At 40.2% G+C, this 23,174-nt stretch overlaps 1 protein-coding gene across 6 annotated transcripts in view; it reads right to left on the bottom strand.

Moving 5' to 3' along the window:
• arhgap44a (Rho GTPase activating protein 44a) overlaps nt 1-23,174 on the bottom strand; it is a 64,634-nt gene that overhangs the window by 15,638 nt on the left and 25,822 nt on the right. For all 6 annotated transcript variants that reach the window (XR_005991365.1, XM_041777638.1, XM_041777640.1 and 3 more), the window contains exons 2-16: nt 17,776-17,815; nt 14,941-15,060; nt 14,745-14,821; nt 14,508-14,619; nt 14,264-14,340; nt 14,050-14,164; nt 12,252-12,320; nt 11,989-12,070; nt 11,413-11,540; nt 9,676-9,787; nt 9,138-9,219; nt 8,889-8,969; nt 4,218-4,331; nt 4,031-4,122; nt 1,020-1,203 (exon numbers count right to left, since the gene is read on the bottom strand). Coding sequence is in view for 5 of the 6 variants with exons in the window: in XM_041777638.1 (XP_041633572.1) it covers nt 1,020-1,203; nt 4,031-4,122; nt 4,218-4,331; nt 8,889-8,969; nt 9,138-9,219; nt 9,676-9,787; nt 11,413-11,540; nt 11,989-12,070; nt 12,252-12,320; nt 14,050-14,164; nt 14,264-14,340; nt 14,508-14,619; nt 14,745-14,821; nt 14,941-15,060; nt 17,776-17,815 (1,485 nt within the window). In the remaining variant the exon portion in view is untranslated. The remainder of the gene's footprint in view (nt 1-1,019; nt 1,204-4,030; nt 4,123-4,217; nt 4,332-8,888; nt 8,970-9,137; nt 9,220-9,675; nt 9,788-11,412; nt 11,541-11,988; nt 12,071-12,251; nt 12,321-14,049; nt 14,165-14,263; nt 14,341-14,507; nt 14,620-14,744; nt 14,822-14,940; nt 15,061-17,775; nt 17,816-23,174) is intronic.

Genomic DNA, 23,174 nt, shown 5'->3' with positions numbered 1-23,174 from the left:
TGGAAGATTGGAAAAACATTGCCTGGTCTGTTATTAGTTACTTTCCACCCCTGCACCCAACTGAAGCCTGCAGAAATGCAGACACACATAAATTGTGTAATTTGGCTTTAAGAGTCCACATCAGAGCCCTCGAACTCTCAGTGATTTGATCGTGGGACACCACTAAGCACTGACACAGCTACCAGGAAGCGCCAGAAAGCCTGTGGGAGAGGACAGTGGAATTGGGCAAGTGTACTTTATATGATGGGGAGGATGAGATCCACAGTGGCAGGAGGGAGCAGAAGTGATGTACTCGAGGTGAGAGGATGTCAGACCACATAACTGAACTACACTTGTCTTCCTTTTAAAGGCTTTTTGTTTCTTTAACCTGCTTAAAAACTCAGAGACACCTACAGATAGATCAGACACTTTTCCTACAATGCTATTTATTCCTTAAAAAAAGAAAAGTTATTTGCTATCACTCATAGTGTCTGATTGCAGGATGCACAAATGTATTATAAACACTGTTATTTATTTATTAATTCGGAGTATTTTGGTACAGGCACCAGTTCTAAATCTACCAGTAATTTTCCACTGGCTGGGTGAATGACTCAGGTTAGGTGACGTGCTAGCCAGACTGAGAAGGAGGAGCAGGGTGTGGGAGGATGGGAAGACAGCACTGAAGAAATGTTTCCTGATAAAAAAAAAAAGAGGTAACCGGCAGCCCTCCATCAGAGACCTGTTGCCATAGAGACAATGCCACTCAAGGTAATTCAGGCCCCATGTGTTGAGATGAGTCAGCCTTCTCTGCTCCCGATGAATGCTGATCATAGAGGAGGTACTCGTGGAATAATTGACAGGTGAGATAAAAGGTACATCCCTCACCTCTTTTAGGAGCGAACTCTGAGCTGACTCGATTCTTAAAACCACCAGATTCTTGTATGAGAATAAGTGAGAGGAGGCGTGGGTGGGAAAAGGGAGAAAGAGAGTGAGTGGGAGAGTGATATGTGGGCAGCAGAGCACACTTGGCATCATCATACCCATCCTTCTTGTAAAACTCCAGCATCATGTTGTCTGTGGCGACGCTCAGTGGGCGTCGGCTCTGGTCGTGCTGCTGCTTGCGCTCGGATTGGTCCATGTCCGGCGAGGGCATGGAGCTGTAGTTGGAGTTGTGGTTGGTGTGGATGGGGCTGCCGTAGCTGCCCGTCAAGTTGAATTCGATCTCTGAGGGAGGAGAAGAAACACCATCAGTGGACAGAATGCTGGATTTATAAAAGGGAGGTGGTGTTTGTGCATGTTTGTTTAGGGCCCACACAAAACTTAAAAAGAAAGGGAGCTTCAGTCTCTGTCTAAAAAAGATATTAAAAGCTTTTAGGACTGCAATAATCTGAAAACAGAATTACAATGTTCTATGAAAATCTTTTTTTGAAAAGTCTTACTGCATTTCTCTGAACTTGCATCCCTTTTCTGCACCTTTGCCCAAACACTTAAAGGGATATTTTTGAAGTTTGGTGAAAGAGGTACTTGTCAACATGTCAGCTGTTGAAGTGGAAAACTGAGCTGAAACAACTAGTTTTAGTTATGTTGTTATTGTTATCTCTGCAAAGCCTGGAGAACAAACAGCTGATCAGATTCACTGAGGCTGATAGCCGAAGCTCACATTGCAAAATAGTGCCAAACATCCAGGTAAAAAATAAGATTGCAAAAATTTCCAATATAGCATACAACTGAGCCAACAACTCACACGCCAAGCAGCTGTAATTTATTTGCTGTATTCAGATAGAGAGTAGGGGGTAGGCATGCACCATACAGCCCCCTGACTGGGAATTGGTCCACCAGAACCAGTGTGGTGAGGGCCACGGCCTCCACACATGGGCAACCCACCGAGCTAAACAGGCATAGGTGTAGCACTGGGGGAAAAATGTAGTGATTACCCGGCCCACAATAGGGAGCAGCCCCTGAGAAGCCTGCGATGAAAAGTGTTTTTTTATTTGTTTTTCTTAGTAAGTAGTTTCATTATTGAATCAAGTAGCGACTAAATGAAAAGGTCAACAGACTAAAATTTGTATCAAATAGAGTAACATTAAATAATGGGGGCCTCTGCTTCTCCCTTAAAAATGTAAAAATAGTGTAGTCCATCGCTGCAAAATAATGCAGATAAATGTAAAATTTTACTCATAAATGGGGAAATCATGGCTCAAAAATACATTAAAAATGCAGAGACAATTGAAAAAATAATTCAACATTTGTTGCTTGGTGAGCTGGTTAAAGGGGGCCCTTGTGTAATATTCTTTCTGGGGGCCCAAAATCGTTAGCTACGCCCCTGTAAACACGCACCCATTTCTACATCCAGTTTGAAGGGACAACATACATTGAAATCACTTGAGGCTAAAACTACTGCCAAGTCCCCTACACAACCTACTTCAAAAGTACAGAAATATCCCCTTAAGTGAAAAAAAAATCCATCCTTTTCTTTTAACTATAGAATAACTGGCTAAGATAAGGAATAGAGGATGTGAAGATGATGTCTTTGGGCGTTGCGCTGGGTTCTGGGCGCCATATTGAAAAAATTATCTTGGTTCGTTTAGTTAAGTTTTCTGATACCTTCCATTTGCACTGTAGGAAAGAAATGCGTGAATCGCTTATAGATGATCAAAAAAGGAAAAAATGAAGAAAGGCAAATAAAGAAGCCTTCTATCTGAAAACTTAAATTAAGCATTAGACAACGATAAATGCAGATACATAAGCGGGATAAATGTTAGATCAACAACTCAGGACAAGATTACAACCCTGATGAACTACCAGTCTCAGCATTATTAACTACCTTGTGACTGGACCGAGTGCTTACAATCTGAGAGAGTTTAAAAGCAATAAAACTGTGAGCAGATTTGCAGTGAAGGGGTGCAAGATCTGCAAACTCACAAACTGGAGAGCTGCAACAGCACTAAAACCTCCCTACATGTATCCCAGGACCTCTAAAAGATTGGTTGAAGGGGCATGTATGCCTGTCCCCCAAGATGTTTTAAATTTTACAGAAACTATGCAAATCTGTTTTGAACTGCACACTCATACTCTTGCCACTTCATACCTCAAACAGGGATCCCCCCTTTTTCCCACTTTCATCCAGCAGCAAGTAGGCTCAGACATGTGAGCTATAGGTGGAAGCTCAGCTATTTAGTAGCTCACTGAAATGTGCAAACATGGACTATCATAGGCCAAGTTATACTTTGTACTGGCCAAAGACATTTGCATTCCCTTATTTAGGCCTCTGGCTTGCAAGCTAACCCATTTTATGATTTGTTATAACATAGCATTATATTAAATATTTATAAGAGGAGGTCGAGCTGCATGAATCTTATGTTAGTGAGGGGTCTCGTCGCCAAACACTGTTTTGAAATGATGAGTTTTGGTCAGTATGCTGAGGAAAATGCCTAGCTCCTTTTTTCAATAGCAGAAAAACACAGGGGTTAATGGTAGGCTATTATTAGTCAGATGGAAATCAGTTGTGGGCCACTAAATAACAACTCATACACATAAAAGGCTGATTTAAGCTAACTGGCTAGTATAATAACCTTAAAATATGGTTCAAATATAGGTTGAAAATCCCATGGTGTTGAATGGATTGAAAAATAAGTGCAAACAGTCATTTAATAGCAACGTCTAAAGGAGCTGAGCACCCCTGAAGGTCTGATCCTAAAATCACTGCTGATAAAGGACACTAATGGGATTCCATGGTATTTTCATATTAATATAGGGCTGCATAATAGTGAAAAAACTTACAATAGCCACAAGACTTTTTGTTATCCGACTTACAGTCATGATAAATTGTAGTGTTAAGTAGAAGGGCAATAATATTATCAGTTCTTCAGGAAACAAGACTGACTTCAGTTATGTGTTCATTACCTTATATTTTGGGGGAAATGGAATAAAACAACCCTACAAGAATCCTATTATCTAAGTACTAATACTTCATGAAATGTTGGCTATTAGTAAAAATGTACTTGCCGCCCAGCCTGCTCTACATTAGACTTATATAGTATGTGATCCCCACCTCCAGGAAAGAACCAGTCAGCATGCTGGATAATGGGCTCAATGATGCTAACAATCTGCAGCGACAGGGTGGTCATCATCTCCGTCATGTTCCTGCAAAGACGAGAAAGAAACTGCTTTGTGATCCTGATATTAAAAGCAACGATACCCCTTAAACAAAATAATAAAAGAAAGGTAAATATACATACGGTTCTGTGTGCGTCCAAAGTAAGTTAGGCCCAAGAACAATCGCCATGTTACCAGGGGTCATCTTGTTTGCATCTTGGTACTCTGTTAACTTTGCTAAGAATTTGATCAGATATCTGTGGGATTTAAATTAAGGGACAGTTAATCATCCAGTTAAGTTAAATATATTTACACACAGTTCAATTTACCTCATTTTTTTGCCTTTCGCACACAGAAGTTGAATTATTGTTAATGAGATAGGAGATCAGTTCACTTTTATATGTACAGACCTTTTGCAGACACATCACTACAATCCCGTCACTCACTGACATCGATAGTTACATTCCTGATGTATTCTGACAGCCATGAAAGTAACACAACAGAATCAACCTCCTTAACACAGATGTCAATGACTCCGTCAAATTGAGACATTCACTTTAAGTGTTACAAAGTCATCAACAGGGGTGCCTCAAGGGTCTGTGCTTGGTCCCCTACTTTTCTCAATATACACCACCTCACTTGGTGCAATCATCCGCTCCCATGGCTTTTCTTATCACTGCTATGCAGACGACACACAGCTATTCCTGTCCTTTCCACCAGATGACACAACTGTCTCAGCTCGGATCTCAACCTGCCTTGCTGATATTTCTAAATGGATGAGGGAACGTCACCTTCAGCTCAACCTGCCCAAAACTGAGCTCATTATCATCCCAGCCAGTCCCACTATTGAACCGCAGATCAGTATCCAGCTTGGATCAAATAATCTCTTGCCCACTAAGTCAGCCCGGAATCTGGGTGTCATGATTGATGACCAGCTAACCTTCAAGCTCCATGTGGCCTCGATTGCTCGGTCCTGCCGTTTCGCCCTCTACAACATCAAGAGGATCAGACCCTACTTGACAGAGCATGCTACACAACTCCTAGTACAGGCTCTTATAATATCACGTATTGACTACTGTAACTCATTACTGGCAGGCCTACCTGCATGCACAGTTATACCTCTGCAGTTGATCCAGAACGCAGCAGCACGTCTGGTCTTCAACCAACCCAAGAGAGCTCATGTCACGCCTCTTTTAATCTCTCTACACTGGCTTCCAGTTGCAGCTCGCATTAAATTCAAAACTCTAATCATTGCTTACAAAGCAGTAACTAAAACTGCTCCTGTTTACCTGGAGTCCCTCATCCAGGTCTACACCCCTTCTCGCCCACTACGCTCAGCCAGCGAAAGGCGCCTGGTACTTCCAGCACATCATGCTCCTAAGTCACTAGCTCGACTCTTCTCCTCTGTTGTCCCTAAATGGTGGAATGAATTACCCAACTACATTCGATCTACAGACTCCCTGTCTACTTTCAAGAGAAGGCTAAAGACCCAGCTCTTCAGAGAACACTTTGCACTTAGCTAGGCAATTCTCTACTGTTGTCCCCAGTAGTAGATTGAGTCTCAGCCAGACTATTCTCCACTGCTGTCCCCAGTGGTTGAATGAGTTTCCCAACTATAGTTAGCTCGCACTGTCCTGCTCTACTTCTGGGATTTCTTTGCCCAGCTCTTTGGGAATGATCCAGCACTTGGTACTTGGTAAATAGTTGTTGTGAAGCCTAATGAATGGCAATTAGTGATCCCACATTTTCCTTGATTCATTGTTGCTGTCTAAAAACAAAAAAAACAAAAAAAAAACAAAAAAAACAAAAAAAAAAAAACCAAACAAACAAAAAAAACAAAACAAAACAAAAAAAACTACATAAACAACGTATATTTTAGGTACTCTGCCTTAAACTCTACACGGCAGCACTTGCGTCCAATTGAACCTGAAGCACTTGATGGCACTTACTGATGTTGTTTCTTCTTGTCTAGATCATTGCTTGTGTTGTTCTTGCTCTCAAATGTACGTCGCTTTGGAGAAAAGCGTCTGCTAAATGACATTGTAACATTGTAACATTGTAAGTGAAAAAAAGAGAAACTTGTAAGGACTGAATGGAGAGAGGGGTTTCTAGCTTTTTAGGCAGTGATCTTTAAGCCTCCGTGAGTACTCTGCTTTCAACGTCTAATGCAGTTGAAAGAAAAAAAAGGGTCACATTTTCAACCTTATTATGATGTTTTCTGGTGCTAGCATTGCCCCTTTCAGTGTTTATATTATAAACAAGCCAATGCTATGCAATATACTGCCTGATATCACATAAAATAATTGGCAAGCATCAAATACTTATATTTGAAACTTTCTAAACTTTCCTTTTACAAAATATGCACTACACAAGTTATTTTAGGAGGTTTTTTTTTGCCATACAGGTGTGAGCAGATTAGACTGTGTGATGTTGCATACAAAAGGTCTGTACAACTCAATCAGACTTGACTGGAACAGGTGTTCTGTCAGGTTTCGGCTCTGAAATCGAACAGTATGAGTGCTAACTATAGCAGAAGTTGTTTCGTCAACAGCCTTTGGTTATCACAAGTGATAGCATACGTTTGTGCTGAAGTTACGTCACGTGCTGACATCATCACACGAAGCATCCACTGTTGCTGAATTTATACATGTTGATGACTCAGTATACATAAGGATTGCTTTGTAGGCTGTAAAATATCAACAGATTTATACAATATCTGATATGGCATCGGGATTATTTCACCTGACCTGGGATCAGTAGGCGACATTAGCGATACAGAGCCCAGTGAGGAGAGAGAGAGAAAGCGGTTCATAGCGGAGAGTTATCGCTCACAGCATATAATCTGGAGCTTGATCAGAGTTCCCTGCAAATCTCCTGCTGAATGAAACCCAGACTTTGTAACTTGTATGAGCCCATACAGTCATTCCTCTGTGTGTCTGTGTACTATCTGAATCCCCCTGGCATTCCTTTATGCGCCATGAACTGTGCCATCTCTCTGTGTAAGTTTGGATTCCTTTCAGTGCTGCACCAAACAAGCTCTCATGCCATAGGACAACCTGTGTCCAGAGCAGGATTAAATGTTTAGTTAAAAGATTCTTTACCATGATGAAAGCAATTTAAACCATCTGATGAGAGCAGGAGGTGAGTACGCCACAGGATTAATAAACGATCTTCTGTTCAAACTTCAGCAATCAAGATCATAATTTCACTTCTTGATGACATGAAATAGAATTAAAGGTAAATAAATTCAGTGGATGATAGTTTGGCATAATTCTGTAACAAGAGAGGTTAAATTAGCCATGAGATTAACCCTGGCACACACTTGTCCATGTATTTGGCACTCTCCTTTACGCATGGAGGATAAAAGGTGTTTGTTATCCTGTGAGCTGCTGTTTGTGGCTAAAACAGGGGAAGAAGAAACTGGTCAGAAATGTGGACTGGACTGGGATCCATTAGAATAAGGTCTTAGTGGAGCTGTGCGAAGTTAAATTCTTTAGCTCTGATAAAATCTTTGTAACTTGTTGAAATACAATGAGACAAAGTTTTTAATCTCTCTGTCTCTCAAGAAAAATCCTGCTGTCTCTATCATGCAGCTTCAAACATACCAGACTTTGGGCTCAAATGGGCCCAGGCATGGCCTTGTGTGAGTGCACCCTTAGTGAAGCGCTGTCATAGAGCGAGGGTTCACAAACTTTTCAGTCCATGATCCCCCAAAATAACAGTACCGAGCTTGGGAAGACTCCTTGCAGCCATGCATGTTCAAAAAAATAGTCATGAGCAAACAAAAGTTTTAAGGATTTTTTTAAACATTGCTTGAAATTGTTAATGATTTTTAGCATAAATCTCATCTAATGACTGCTTTCATACAAAACTGAACTAACTTCAGGCATATATTTCTACAATAATTTGTAAAATATATAGTATAAAATCATTTAAACATCTGGAGGGCATGTTGTGAGCTCCCTCTCAGTGTCCTGCAACCCCCTAGGGGTCCTGACCCCCACTTTGGGAATCACTGCTGCACCGTACACAATGTACAGAGCTGTGAAATTTGTCCATTTTTCATCAATCCACACAGTAACAGTTTCTTACTTTTTATTGCTGGTAACTTGCTGCTAATTTGTTCGCAAGGTCAACAGGAAGAAGGCTTAAGTAGCTGAAAGGTGGCACATTGCAACCCACTGCAGTCAATAAACTGGTTCTCTTGTTCATGTTGGACAAGGACAGTAGTCCAGTTACATATCCTGACTTAACTGTGCATGCAAATATACTGACTATTTCTGTTTCCCAAACTTAGTCATGTCCTTTTAGAAGGCTGCAGATTGCTGCCACACTGAATTATTTCTGCTGTTCAAATTCAGCATACGCCTTCACTATTAAGAAAAGAAAGACAAAACTGCAGGCACTTACATATATTTGTGCAATTTAAGTTTTCAAAGGGAAATTTCAAAACTGGTACTGCAGATAATGATTTCTGCAGCTGTATAAGTCATTCACCAAAGTGTCAATAGCCTGCAGGTGTTGATATCTGAATCCCTACATTTCCAAGCAGCTGCTGCTGTTACTTGTCTTGGCTGCAGGTGGTGCAGGTTGCATTGAAACCGAGGAGCTGAATGGAGCTTGCAACTGAGGGAAACTGTCTGTGCCTGGTGTTGGATGGTTCACATGAGACTGCTTTTCATTTTTAAGAATTTCTGGTATGCAAACAAAATTGTTGTTCTTTTGCCATGGCACCAGTCATTTTTCTTTCATTGTAAAGTAGAAGGGCCTCATGGGAAAATGCAGAAATAACTGGAAATGAAACAGGGACTGACCTGAAATTGTTCAAGTTGTCTGTGGGGAGTTTTTCACATGCTGCCATTAATGCTTGTAGCCTTTTATCCATATCTTGAATGCTGCAGAAAGAAAAAAAGCATCCTTGACTGCAGCTCTACTTCTGTGTAAATATCACCATTTTTCATCTTGGCAGTTTAAACCTCCTTTATGGAGAGTTTAGACTCTTTTCTGTTCTCTACAGTGGCATAATTCGAGAAAATTCCTTTAACAAGGAGGCAGCTACTCACTTGGAAGCCTGAATCCATTCATCATAAAGTTCAGTGGTCATCAGAGGCTCGGGGAGCTCACGTAGGTACGATTTCAGAGCCCCTTTAGATGAGAAAAACAGGTTTTTAGCAGAGGGGAGGGCTGTTGTCTCTCTTCAGAGCATAGACGAGGCCTTGCCCCATATCTTCATTCCCCTCCAGCAGGCCCTTGCAGCAAGCGCAGCTGCCAGATTCAGATTGCTCAACACAGATTTCATGCTTATGTGTGAAATGGACAGCAATAACAGGATAAAGCCTTCAGGACAAGAGCACTGAGGGTAGCACTGATAGAGGCTCTTATGTTCAGCCAAATGACCACATTTTCTGGCAACTAGGTCCAAATTCAAACCAAAAACTTTGGACAGAAGACATCAAAACATACACACATACAAAAGTGAAAATCTCAGCTTTCACCAAAGACATATTCCACTGTTTAGCTTCCAGTCTTATAGTAATAGAGTGGTGCTTGTTGTTATGGAAATGAGCTGAGGAAAAAAGCGTCCGTGTGGGTGTAGTTCACCTGCGATGGCATGTGGGTCGGAGGAATACTCCTGCACATCCAGAACTCCACAGTCCAGGGACGCTTTCAGCTTCTTTAGCTTGGAGGCCGATGGAGCCACTCTGAAGAGGCCCTGCAGCCCACATACAGGAAACACATCATCATGTGTAATTATCACTTCAGTACAAGTTCTAGACCACCAGACAGTGATTGATAATGAATAACACTGGAACACACAGCATGATTTAATCAACTAAAACACAACATACAGGGTGTCTCTATGTCATTTACCATATGATTTTGACTGTTCTGGCTAAATAAAGTCTAATCAAATAACTTAATCCTACAGCCATGGTTCTATTTATATAACTCAAAATCAAATCCCACAAGCAATTGCCCCATTTAAAAGATTTTTTCTTTTCCTCCCTCCACAGTTCCATGAAATCTTCATTTAAAGGTCGAAAAGATAAGAGCCAATATAAGCAGTCTGAAAAGACAAGATAAAGTCAGGCTTACTACAGTGATTGAGTTAGGGAGCAACAGCAGCTCTGCTCCTTAACCCTTCTATTATGCTCATGTTCTGGACCCTTTTGGTATTGTTATGGAAGATTTGGTGATTTTATAAGCACAACAGAATTACAAATCCATAAAAGCCATTATAGAGACTTTAACTCAATATAAGACTATAGATAACATTTGTGATTCAGGTTTGCAATCATTAGATCACATTTAGAGAAGAAATGATGATTGTTTTTGTGATAAAGAAACAATCTGTGTACAAAAAATACTTTAGACTGTTGTGTTTCAGTACAATAACATATTAACAGTAGGGCTGTCAATATCAATTTTATCAATGATTTGCAGAGTTTTCCCAGTATGCTTTTGGGTATTAGACACTTTTGCACCATGAGTGAAGTTACAGACTCAGTTAGAGAAGTATCTCCTGTGGGAGCAACCATAAAATGGATGGTAAATTGAACATTATGAAAAAGGACTATTCCTGGTGTGCATCTTTCAGTTATTGTCACTCGTTGTCACTTAAGTTGGCCTACGTTGAGAGGTATTAATGGGCCTATTAGTATGTTATAGTTATAACTTTAACTCTTAGTCATTTGTATCTTATCAAGTGTTAATTACAGATAATGTTACGTTACTTAAACTCAAGTGTAAATGCACAACAATTAAAATGCTTTTGTAAATGCAGCACACAATATCTAGTTTAATTTACTGAGGTAAAAACTTATTTTTTCTTTATGTTTTTAAGGCAATTGGTTTGCATGATTTTTTAAGTAAGGTTTACTAACTGGGTTTTACAGTTCAGTGATGACTGCCAATATCTATAATCACAGTGTACGCTAGTCTGAGAAAAATGGCTGCAAATGGCAATGTCTCTCTCAATGGCTGAACAAGAGGGAAAACACTGGCTATGTAACAAAAACCCTGCAAAACACGTTAGTTGAAAGGCTTTGTACCTACTTATAAAAACATCTTGCCTTCACATCATTAAAACTGATGAGTTGTTAAAATTATCCCCTTTGAGCTATTTGGACCTAAGGTCTCTTTTTAAGATGGCCGTAAAATACTTATTTCTGCTTTTTAAACAGATTTTTTACCATGGGTAAATATGTGACTTCCAGTGTTACTGCAGCAAGCCTCAGACACTAGAATATTTCTGCACTGGCATTTTTCACTGCCATGTATTTCTTGGTTAATATACAGTATATCTACTGTATCTTTGTGTGCATGCATGCCTCATACCTCCTCTTGCATGCCACACTCCAGCAACATGGTGACACAAGCTTCGATGGGGAAGGCAATCTCTCTCCCGCTAATATTCAGGTGTTCCTCCAGAGATTTGCCGAATGATGGTTTCTCCACCCACGCCTCTGCAGCACAAAACATCAGCTTGAATCACACACGGACACAAACAAACCTACACAAATCTCCTCCTGGAGCTCTTTAAATCAGTGATTACAAAGCTCTACTTGTAAGAGCCTTTATTTGCAACATAACTGATCCAATTCTGATTTCTCCTGTGGTTTTTATGGTTAGAGTACACACCATTGTTTAATTTTACCTCATCTTGATTCCATATAAAACATTGTGCTTGAGGACTTTGTTTGCTTTCACACTTGTTAAGTAGCCTCTGTTTAAATATGAAGGTGGATAATTACAGTCTAACAAGATTGTTATGTGACACGTCAGGCCTATTAACTCCATTACTTGTTCTCTTGATATTGTTTCAGGTGCAGAATGGAAGTAGACCTCCCCCTCTCTCTCTCTCTCTCTCTCACACACACACACAAACACACACATATATAGAGGGTGACTCACCTTGGTGAGCTTTAATCTGGGGCAGGATACTGTGAAGAATCTCTAATGACTTCCTGTGATACTCTGCCTGTGTCTCTATCAGCTATAGGAAGAGACATCAAGAAAGACAGTATAACAAACATTCCTGCATGTAGGTATATTATATAACCAGGTCATTAGGTCATTTATATTTTCACTGTAACCTTTTTAACTGCAGGAAAACAATTTAAGCTGCAACATTCTCAGCATTTTGCACCTTAAATTTGATGATTAGGCATACTTACTGTCTGGAAGTAATTTGCATAGTCTATTTCTTTGGCCACAAAACTGTACATATCTGCTGATAGCTGATCCTGAAACAAGAGAAGTATGAAAGAAATCACCACCAGAGCTTATTTCATCTGCAGAAAGCTATGATATGCAGTCCCTGCAGAAGGTTTGTTGGGATTCATCAAAACCATGTAAAATTAAACCAAACCCCACATCCTTTCTGATATTGCATTGCAATTTTGGGCAATCTATACAACTTCTGTGCAGATTTGACTAATTATGCAACACAATTTCTTCTACAGGTGTCAACTTATGTATTGCATAATTCACCTTTTTTTGCCCCCTCCAGACTGCAAATGTTAAATAAACAAAAGTGAGTTTACTGTGTCTTAAATATTTATGAAAAGATGCACTCTGGACTTCCTTTTTTGCTGTGTAGCAGACTGCTCTCCTATTATAATGAGACTCTAGTGATCTTTTCAATTGTTGCTGGCGCTGGGCCAAAAGCTTGTATCTCCATAAATCAGTGTTATTGACCACCCTGCCAGTGGGTTTTAAACAATTCTAAAGCAAAAAAAAAGTGTAAAAAGATGCTGACCATGACTACTCAGTGTTAGATTAAATGAAAAATACAGTGTTCTTTTTATTCCCTGATGAGACGGGATTTTAATGTCGTCGTGGTTCAGGAGTGGCTCAGCACTAGAAACATGACACTTGCCCATTTCCTGGTCTAAGTGTGGTGACTCTTGATCTACTGATTCCAGCCTCAGTCCACTCCTTGTGAAACACCTTTAAGTTCTTGAATCCATTTTATTTGACAATCCTCTGAAGGCATAGCTCATCCCTGTTGCTTTTCTTACCACACTTTTTCCTTCCAGTCAACTTTCCATGAATAAGCTTTGACACAGCACTCTGAAAACAGCCCTAGTTTCATCAATGACCCTCTGCGGCCTACCAACCTGATAGGCGGTGTCAGTGATCGTCTTTTGGACACATCAGCAGTCTTCCCCTTGATCATGGTTATGAGTACAGAACCAGGATAAGAACAGGATAAGAAAAAGCTAAGGAAACCTTTGCAGTATTCTTATATTTTAAGATAGCGGATTTTATATTTTTAAGAGCTGTAAACTGTTATCAAGATTAAAACAAAAAAAAAATGCTTCACTTTGTATGAGATGAGTCTAGAATTCATAAAAGTTTAACTTTTTGAAGTAAATTAGGTTTAACAAATGAACGTTTACATGATGAGATGCACCTGCCATATGGCCAGTGACAGCAGGTACCCTTTATATTATTATCGCCCCTACCCCTCAAACATCCTGGGCTTGTCACTGCATGTGACCATGTTTCAAACTCCACACCGGTCAGAGACTATAACAAACTTGATTCAGCACTGATTTCAAAGCGGTTTTACTGAGTGACAGTAAACTCCCTGTCTCAGATCAACGTATTCACAACAGTGCAGCACCCTAAAACAAGACAAAGAAGATTAGAAGATAAAAGTTTGCTCATATGAATTTTGTAAGACCACTTGCCACAGTCAGTTAGTTATATTTAATACATGTGCTATAACCACAAAAGAGAGCAAACATTGTAACCTGCTGCACTGTTATCATTAAAAAATGCAGAGAAATTGGGCATTTTAGGGCACTTATATCACAGAAAAATCCAGTAGAATCCGTAGGGACTGATATGATCCTCAGACTGTGGTCCATTTTTGTCTGGTACATGCAGGAAGGAGAATAAATCAAACTGAAAGCAAAGGAGTTGGAAGAAAAAGTTACATTTGAAGGGCACTGACTGGCAACTCACCCGACAAATCTCCATCCGATTGGCTGCCTCCTCCATCTCCTCTCTGAGGGACTCGGCTTTGGCACCTGGCTGCAGTGTGCTCGGGTGACTCGAGGACTTGGACGACTGCTGAAATCTTTGGGCATGAGGAAAAGGAAAAAGGAAATGTCATGCTTTCATGACATGCATAAATAACCAGAGTTTTAATTTTGAGGGGAAGCTTTTAAATGTGCACCTTGTCCGAGCAGAGTCCATGTCTAAGACGAGCTTTGCTAAGTGCTTTCGTTGTTTCTGGATGTTAGGAATATCCACCTGAGGAAGAAAAGATAATAAAGGAGTAAAATCAGCCAAGAGAATAAAAGAGCAGCAGTTTTATGCAAATGAAGACCATGTTCAAGCTTATGTTAAAAATTTAACATGTGTTGTTATTCATTTCAGAAAGGTGTTAGGGCTTAATTGGTGCAGCAGTGCCGGCTCACCTCAGCGAGCACGTAGAGAGGCTCCACCACATCTCTCTCTATCTGGAACTCAAACTGGATGAGCTCCTGGGCCAATTTCTCCTCCGTCTCCCCGCACATCTTCAGCATCTTCCTGTAAAGCGAACAAAGTCACATGGAGGCATTCGTAGGCCATTAAAACTCAGATAAGGGTAATGAAGGCAGAGATGAGATCAATGACTAGATCAATAATTAAAGATAACTGTGAGTGCGACTCACCCCAGGAGAGAGTCATCCCCCAGCACTGCAGCCCCCTCCACCATACACTGTGCCAGCATCGTGAGTGGAAGTTTTTTCTGATAGCAGACATAAATACTCTTATTAGACTCACTAGAGAGCATGCATGATGTAAAGTCGCATCATCACTCATCATATTGTGCCAGAGTTGTAGGAAATGATGGACGGAGGAACTCACAGAAGGTGACTTGACCGATCTCTTCTCTATATCAGTGCCCTGCTGACCCTGCAGGCAGGCAGTCAGCTTCTTGTGGGTGCTGTGTGTCACCTGCTTGACCAGATCTAGACGCTTCTCCACCTGGATGGGCAGACAAATGCAGACGCAATCACACACATCAGAAATCTCTTAGTAGACGTAAACAGACACCTACATAATGAAACAGTCACAACATTCTGCACTAACAATTGTCACCTCTAATGCTAAGATGGATTAGCTCTTACTACTTGCTTTAATTTAAAGTTTTGTCATTTATGCACACCAAGGTTAAGTCCAAGACAATTTACCTACAACAGTGACAAAAGATTGTATTGTATTGTACCATTTTGCATGATTCTTATTGCATAGCATTATACGGTATGGTATGGTATGGTAGGCACATCGTACCAGCTACTGTGGCTCAGTAGGTAGATCTGGTCATTTTGCAATTGGAAGGTAGTGGTTTCGATCCACTTAACCCCAATGTGCTGCTACTGCTTTGCCAGTGGTGTGTAAATGGGTATGAATGGGATAAAGTAATCAGCTCTCCCTAGCACATGTGCAACAAGTCCAGTTGTGAAATTGCCTCGCTCCTAAATATTACACAGTCAACTGTCAGTGGTATTATAACAAAGTGGAAGCGACTGGGAACGACAGCAACTCAGCCACAAAGTAGTAGGCCTAAAAATGACGGACCGGGGTCAGCAGATGCTGAGGTGCATAGTGCGCAGAGGTCGCCAGCTTTCTGCAGAGTCAATCGCTACAGACCTCCAAACTTCATGTGGCCTTTAGATTAGCTCAAGAACAGTGTGTAGAGAGCTTCATGGAATGGGCTTGGCCCCTTAGTTCCAGTGAAAGAAACTCTGAGTGCTGCAGCATAACAAGAGATTTTGGACAATTCCATGCTCCCAACTTTGTGGAAACAGTTTGGGGATGGCCCCTTCCTGTTCCAACATGACTGTGCATCAGTGCACAAAGCAAGATTCATAAGGACATGGATGAGAGAGTTTGGTGTGGATGAACTTGACTGGCCTGCACAGAGTCCAGACCTCAACCCAATAGAACACCTTTTGGATGAATTAGAGCAGGGACTGAGAGACAGGCCTTCTCATCCAACATCAGTGTGTGATCTCACAAATGCGCTTCTGGAAGAATGGTCAAAAATTCCCACAGACACACTCCTAAACCTTGTGGAAAGCCTTCCCAGAAGAGTTGAAGCTGTTACAGCTGCAAAGGATGGACTGATGTCATATTAAACCCTGTAAGCGAATACATTTGGCAATATAGTGTATATCATGTTGTATAGCATTGCGCTGTATTGTTGCACATTGCAATGCATCATACTGTATCCTAGTTCAGTGGTTCCCAAAGTCGGGGTCGGGGCCAGTACATAACGCTTTGTACATGATGCTTTGTGCAATATTATGCACTTTATCCCCCCCAGGGGAAGATTGGGGTCCCCGTTCTCTGACGCCATTTTTTGGGGGGTCACGGGCTAAAAAGGTTGAGAACCCCTGTCCCAGTGTACCATGCTGCATCTCATCACATCACATGTATCAGGTTGTATACGATTTTATTGAATCCAATCTTGTTAAATTAATTCGTATTATATTGCATTGCACATTTAATTTGGGTAAATTTCATTATTACAAACACTTCTAAATACGGCAAATAAAAAATTATCACATTATTGTGTCAAATCATATCATAACAAAAAATATTGGCTTGTTATGGGTTATACTGTATCACACCCTTTCAATTGTTTATTATATTGCATGACGCTGCATCAATCGTATCATATTGTATTGTTTTGTTTCATACGTTATGTCATCACATGGTATTGTGACATATCGAATTGTATCTTATCTCACTGTATCATATTCTATCATACTGTATCCCATCTTAGCATATCATAATGTACTGCATTGTGTCGCATCACATCACAACACACTGTATCATAATGTATTGTATTTTCTCATATCACAGTGCATCATATCAGATTGTATTGTATTCTTGCACATGAAGCCAGCTAAATAAGGACAAATTCAAATGCTCAGTCTACAGTGCAACATAGTCAACCAACACTATTAGCTCTGGTTATTATCAGCTAAGCTGCCATAATAATCTGCTATCTGAATGTAAACAAACTCTGAATGAGTAACATTGATGCCACGTTGTAGAAGAATTTGGCATTATTTTGATCCAGAATTGAAGATAAAGAGGTTTTCAGACTGATTCAGGTTGTACTACACAACGTTCAACATAGAAATTGGACAATAACCTGCATAGGAGCACTGCCGGAGGTGCTAGCACTGCTTACATTAGCAACACTTGGCACACCTTTTTTCCCAACATTAACCCATTAAACCTGTGAGCTGGTGTTAATGAATTTCTCAATTTTAGATGCGTTGACTAAACACATCTGTCATTGGTATTTAACATGATTTCAAAGGCATTGTGTATTGTCATTTTACAACTGATAATATTTAAATATGCATAACAGTTTAAGTCTGATTGTTAACACAAATGTCATCAATTATCAATAACAAACAAAAACAAAATCTGCCACAAAACCTTGACGCTTGTTATTTTAAAGACAAAAAACCATGGAAACTAGCTGGTTGTTACAATTGATCACACTTAAAAGCAGCCATCACAATCACATTCTTTACACCTGTTAATCTAACACGGCATGAATAATGACAGTGCTGACATCTGAGAGACCCTCATTAAATCAAGCACCTGATTCACAGGTGTTCTCATCATCTCTGCTGCTTAAACAGACACACACAGAAACGCTTGAACATCACAGCTCACCTGTAGAAGGTCCTCGCTTAGCACCTCTGTTTTTTCTGCCCTGTGAAGAGAGAAGTGTGAAACTGTTAGGAAATCCAGGAGAGATGACAGGATCATTAGCTATTTCTGAACAAACAGCATCTTATGCAGAGATGATTAAAGACTGTTTATAAAAGACAATGACAATCGAATGAATAATATGATTAAATGTGACTCAAATGAGTAAATATCTTAAGAAAAAGTCATCTGACTGCTTAGAGGGAGCAAGATGAAATCTTCTGGGTAAACACCAAGCCCACAGGAATAGGAAGAGATCATGAAAAAGCAAAGCTGTGCGACCTGAAAAGTTTGAACAGTGCCAACTCATTTTTAATGTTTAAAATATTGTGCATTCTCCAATATGTTTTGCCGTTTGCGCAATGAGCACAGACCTCACAGCAAGAAGGTTTCTTGTTTGGGCCTCACTGTGCAGAGTTTGCATGTTTTCCCTATGCATGCATGGGTTCTCTATGGACCTGTCTTCCTCCCACAGTCTAAAGATGCATGTACTGAAACTCGGTCAGTTTGAATCCAAAAAGCATAAACACATTGTTAATGCCAATTTTAAACAGGGTTTGAGTGTGATTGTTTGTTTGTCTCTGTGTGTCAGCTCTGTGATTGACTGGCCACCAGTGCAGGGTGTAGTCTGCCTCAGGCCCAATGACAGTTGGAATCAGCTCCAGCCCCCACAAACAGGCCAGAGTGTAGAAAATGGTTTGAAAGGGTTGTCTGCAGTGAGTAACAGGCCAAGTCGTTGCAAAAATGGCAGACTTATTTCCCTGGCTGTCATTATTTTGCTAAGTATTTGATACATGGATGTATCCAATGCCTGTGATCTATTACCAGTCCATTGGTTTGATTCACTGTAACATACACTACGTATATGAGTGCCTAAAAAGTTGAGCAATATATAAAAAGCCTTACTTCATTGTGTGCTACAGGCTTGTGGACCTGCTTAACCATGTGTATGTCCATCAGAAAAGCCTATATTATAACCATGATTCCAAAAAAGTTGGGTCACTGTGTAAAATGTAAATAAAACAGAACATAATGATTTGCAAATCTCATAAACACAGTAGAACATACACTGACATTGAAAATGAAACATCTTAGTATTTCATAAAAAAAAGCTCTTTTTGAATTTAATGGAAGCAACACGTCTCAAAAAGTAGGGAAAGGGCACCAAAAGGCAGTAAAAGTAAGAGGTACTAATGGAAAAACAACTAAAGGAGCATTTTGTAAGTAATTAGGTTAATTGGCAACAGTCAGTAATGTGATGGGAGGTTCACTAGTCTGCAAAAAATCTGTGCAGAGGGGACAAGGCTGAAGGTCAATATTGATTGTTCGTGATCTTCAGGCTCTAAGGCTTCATTGCATCAAAACAGGCATGATTCTTCACTGGAAATCACAGCATGGGCTCAGGAACACTTCCAGAAATCATCGTCTGCTGACACAGTTGGCCTTGCCATCCACAAATGCAAGCTGAAGGTGTATCGCTCAAAGAAGACAAATATGAACATGATCCAGAAATGCTGATGTCTTGTCTTAGTTAAGGCTCATTTAAAATGGACTGAGGCAGAATGGAAAACTGTTCTGTGGTCAAATGGATCAAAATTTTAAATTCTTTTTGTAGACCATGGCGTGTCCTGCAGACAAAGAGAAGAGGGACCCTCCAGCTTGTTGTCAGCACACAGTTCAAAAGCCTGCATCTCTGACGGTCTGTCTGGTATAGACAAAAATGAGTGATGTATGCACTAAAGCCAGTCAACTGCATGTACCATGCTGTAAGGAAAACAATGCTCCTCTTACAGCACTCCCACTTTAACGCCTCACAGCTCTGGAAAAGCACAGGGAAAGCCAGACTCAAGACAAACCAAATGTTCTTCACAGGAGCTTTAATACTAGAAATGTTTGTTTTTCTTGATATAACACCACTGTTACTTAGAGTAGCTTTGTGCAGTTTAACGAAAAACAACGCCCTTTCTTTCAATCATACATCTTCTTTCAGGACATGGCAAGTGATGGTGGAGACTCAGAGTATCAGAGTATAAGACAGCTATTGAGTTGCTGCTGTGTCCCCCTTTTAGCTCACCCATGGGACTAAAAACACATTTTACAATCAGAGAGCATGAGAACAAGGAAATCTCACATGAAAACATCTTAGGGCGAGCCAGCTGTATGCTGTTAATGTGGTTTGAGGCTCTCTCATATACATCCTTATGTATGTGTCTTTGCCAAAATGTTTCACAATAAAGCTCCAGCTGCCTTGCCTTGGATATGGACTCATTCACAGATTTGTTTGCGCCTCATCAATGTGGCAGTGCTTCACATCTACATCTGTACACCTGTCTCTTTGGAGCATATGTGAGAGTGCATGCAGGCCTGGCTGAGTCATGATCTTAGACAATGCATAAGAGCAACATAAGAAGTTCATAATCAGACAAACTATTCATGCTGAAAACTCACCAGAGCGTTACAACATCAGTGTGAACCAAAGAAGCACGACAGCAGCGAGCAAAGGCTAACAAATTCAAATGTGCCAGTTCACACTGAGGAGCATCACACCCCTCTGTGAATCCAGCAGACTGGGGACTTAGCCAAAGACTGAAGGAAAAGGGCAGAGCTACAGTACTGCTGAAGCAGATAAAACTACTCATCCGAAGTACTGAATGAGACATAAGCTCGGGAAAAAAGCAAACTGCAGGATATCATGAATGTATGGTGTCAGCTCACTTCAGACAGCTTATATTTTAAAATCAGGGTTCTTTTTCAGTGAAGAGATGTCCCTGTGGAGCTTAATATGCCCTTTAAATGAGAAAATAGGTAGGTTGGCTCATAGGAACAGACTTTTTACATATTAATTTGAGCTTTTTCCATGCGTCCTTTAAACAAACTTGGATATAACACTCTAGGATTGTCAAGATGCCAAGTGCAATATTAGTAAGAAGAGGAGTTAACACTGCATTGCATTTTTGGAGGATATGTTGGATGCTTGTGAGGAGATAAACAAAATGAAGGAGGATTTTATCTGCAGAAATGAAGAGTTTGGGAGGGTTTTTATAAACCTATGAGACCTTGAAAGAGTTATTAAGAGTGTGAAATGTCATCATATCTTCACTAAATGTGTTTCCTCTGCAAAAAGATACACTTTACTTCAATCTGGGTGTTGACTCCTTGTAACTTTTCTGTGGAAGTTTTTGAATTTGCAATATTTCGAGACAGTTTTTAAGCACATATTAAAAATCTGCATATAAACTGGGGCTGGAAATCCCACCTGTGACTACAGAGCAAAGAGAAAGAACAATCACAAGGTTTGCTATTAGTGCTCAGATAACATCCAGCATCTGTGATGGTATGGATGGCATAGAGAAATTCTACCAAAAAGGCCATGTTTTGATCTGTTAATGACTATGCCAAGTGTTCAAGCTGCAAAAATAAAGACATTCTTAATTTTTAAGCTACTTTTGTGTCCTAGAAGCAATGAAATATTGAGGCAAAAAAAAGGTTTTAAAAAACTAACACAGAAATGGCAGCAAGCAGGAATTTAAAAAGCCTCTATTTGATTTTTTCCGTTTCCTTAGCTGAGTTGTCTCAGCAACCTCCAGCCTCGCTTGTTGTGATGAGAATTCTCTCGTTCAGAGATCCAGATTATTTGCCTCGGTGTAGCAGAGCTGATTGTCTGGCTCCCCAACAGTTTCTTATTTGGTGACAGTTTGGCTTTTTAAATTTAGATTAAAAAACAACAAAGGATGGAAGAAAGGAAACTAGCACCCCAACAGGACTAGTGACCATTGCAAACATAAAAGCACTGCTACGTTAAGTGCTAAATTTCATAGCACAGGCTTGTTTGTGAACGGCTCATCCTCTCAGTCGACGCCCCAAAGTTCAATTAAAAGCAAGTTTGTGACAAAATGAGCTTTTAAAAATATGTTAAATGGGCTCAGCTAGCCTCTTAGCTTGGTATAAGACTCCCCAGATTCTTGTCTCCTTTCACCTGGATAGATGACACCAGAAGCTTGGGGTTCTGCAGGACTGAGTATGATATGTGATTTTGATAGTCTTCATGCCAGGTAAATCATTCAAACTGTGGTTAAAAAAAATGTTTTGTAAAGTGTAAGGAACATATGCAATGCATCCAGAAATGTTCTGATTATAATTGCAGTGTAGAGTTCCATTTAGAACTGTAAAGTACTAAATTTCCTCATTTTCCATTCATTCCTAATGGCTGTCCCTTACTTCCCGACCCCCGATGGACATTCTGGATCATGTTATTCCAAACCTATCGCTACAGGTTCCAGAACAACATATGCTACCAAATAGACAATGCATTTTTCAGGGAAGACATTGCTTATTTAAGCAAGACATGGCCCAACCACATTCTGCAGGTCTTACATCTGCATGGCTCTGCAACATGATAGTCTGTTTTACACATTTATGGCATGGGATACATTTCATGACCATCTGAGCAACAACCTATGGTATTTGAGAGGGGCAGAAACTTTAAAAGGTTAAAAAAGAAGATAAAAAAAATACCTATGATTGGGTGCACAATCAGTCAGTCACATTCATTACAGATCAATCAACAAAACATATGACATCTCAAGCACCACCTGTTCACCACAGCCTACAGTCTTCACTAAACCACCTCTTACACTCATCCTACCCCTCACATAGTTTGTCCATGTATATGTGTTCCTGTAAAGCGTCCTTGGGTTTCTTGAAAGGCGCTATATAAATTCAAGATATTATTATTATTATTATTATATGACGTAATAGGCGTATGCTGCTACTAACGAGAGGAGCAAACTAAATAGAATGAGCTTGACAGGCAACTGTTGTTGTTCACTACCAGTGGAGACAGTTGGTAAATCAAACTAAAGCCATTTGGAAGGAGTGAAAAAAATCTTTTCCACCAAGAAAATCTGTCACTGTGGTTCTTTGCTTATCTCAAACTAAAGAAATGCCCTTTTCTGCTAAGAGTACCCGTTTAGATGCGTGCACACCAGTGTCTTCAGTGGTGTTTACTGGCTTCCAGTCACTTCAGCTTGACAATATCCATAGCTGCTGCCTCATTCTCTTCAAATGATTCTGACTGCCGGGCTTTCCCTGACTAAGAACAAGTGTTTCAGCTTGAAGGTTTACAAGATGGATCCATCTGCTGACAGCTATGGAATCTGGCTAATCCATCAGCTTTACAGGTTATAGCAAAATAGATTAGGTGCTAAATTGGCCTGGCTGCAGTAGAGATCATCACCAAATGAAAATATATGTTGCATTTTGAGATGCAAAGGAGACCCTGTCATGTTATACAACTGAAATACCACATTTAGTAGGATGCATGGAAAGAAACTGGCCTCTTCAGTCCCTTAGTGCTTATAGAG

Source organism: Cheilinus undulatus, linkage group 21 (genome assembly GCF_018320785.1).
Source record: "Cheilinus undulatus linkage group 21, ASM1832078v1, whole genome shotgun sequence".
NCBI classification, from domain to species: domain Eukaryota; kingdom Metazoa; phylum Chordata; class Actinopteri; order Labriformes; family Labridae; genus Cheilinus; species Cheilinus undulatus.
Note: the sequence above shows the minus strand (reverse complement) of the source record. Positions and strands in the feature narration are given on the sequence as shown.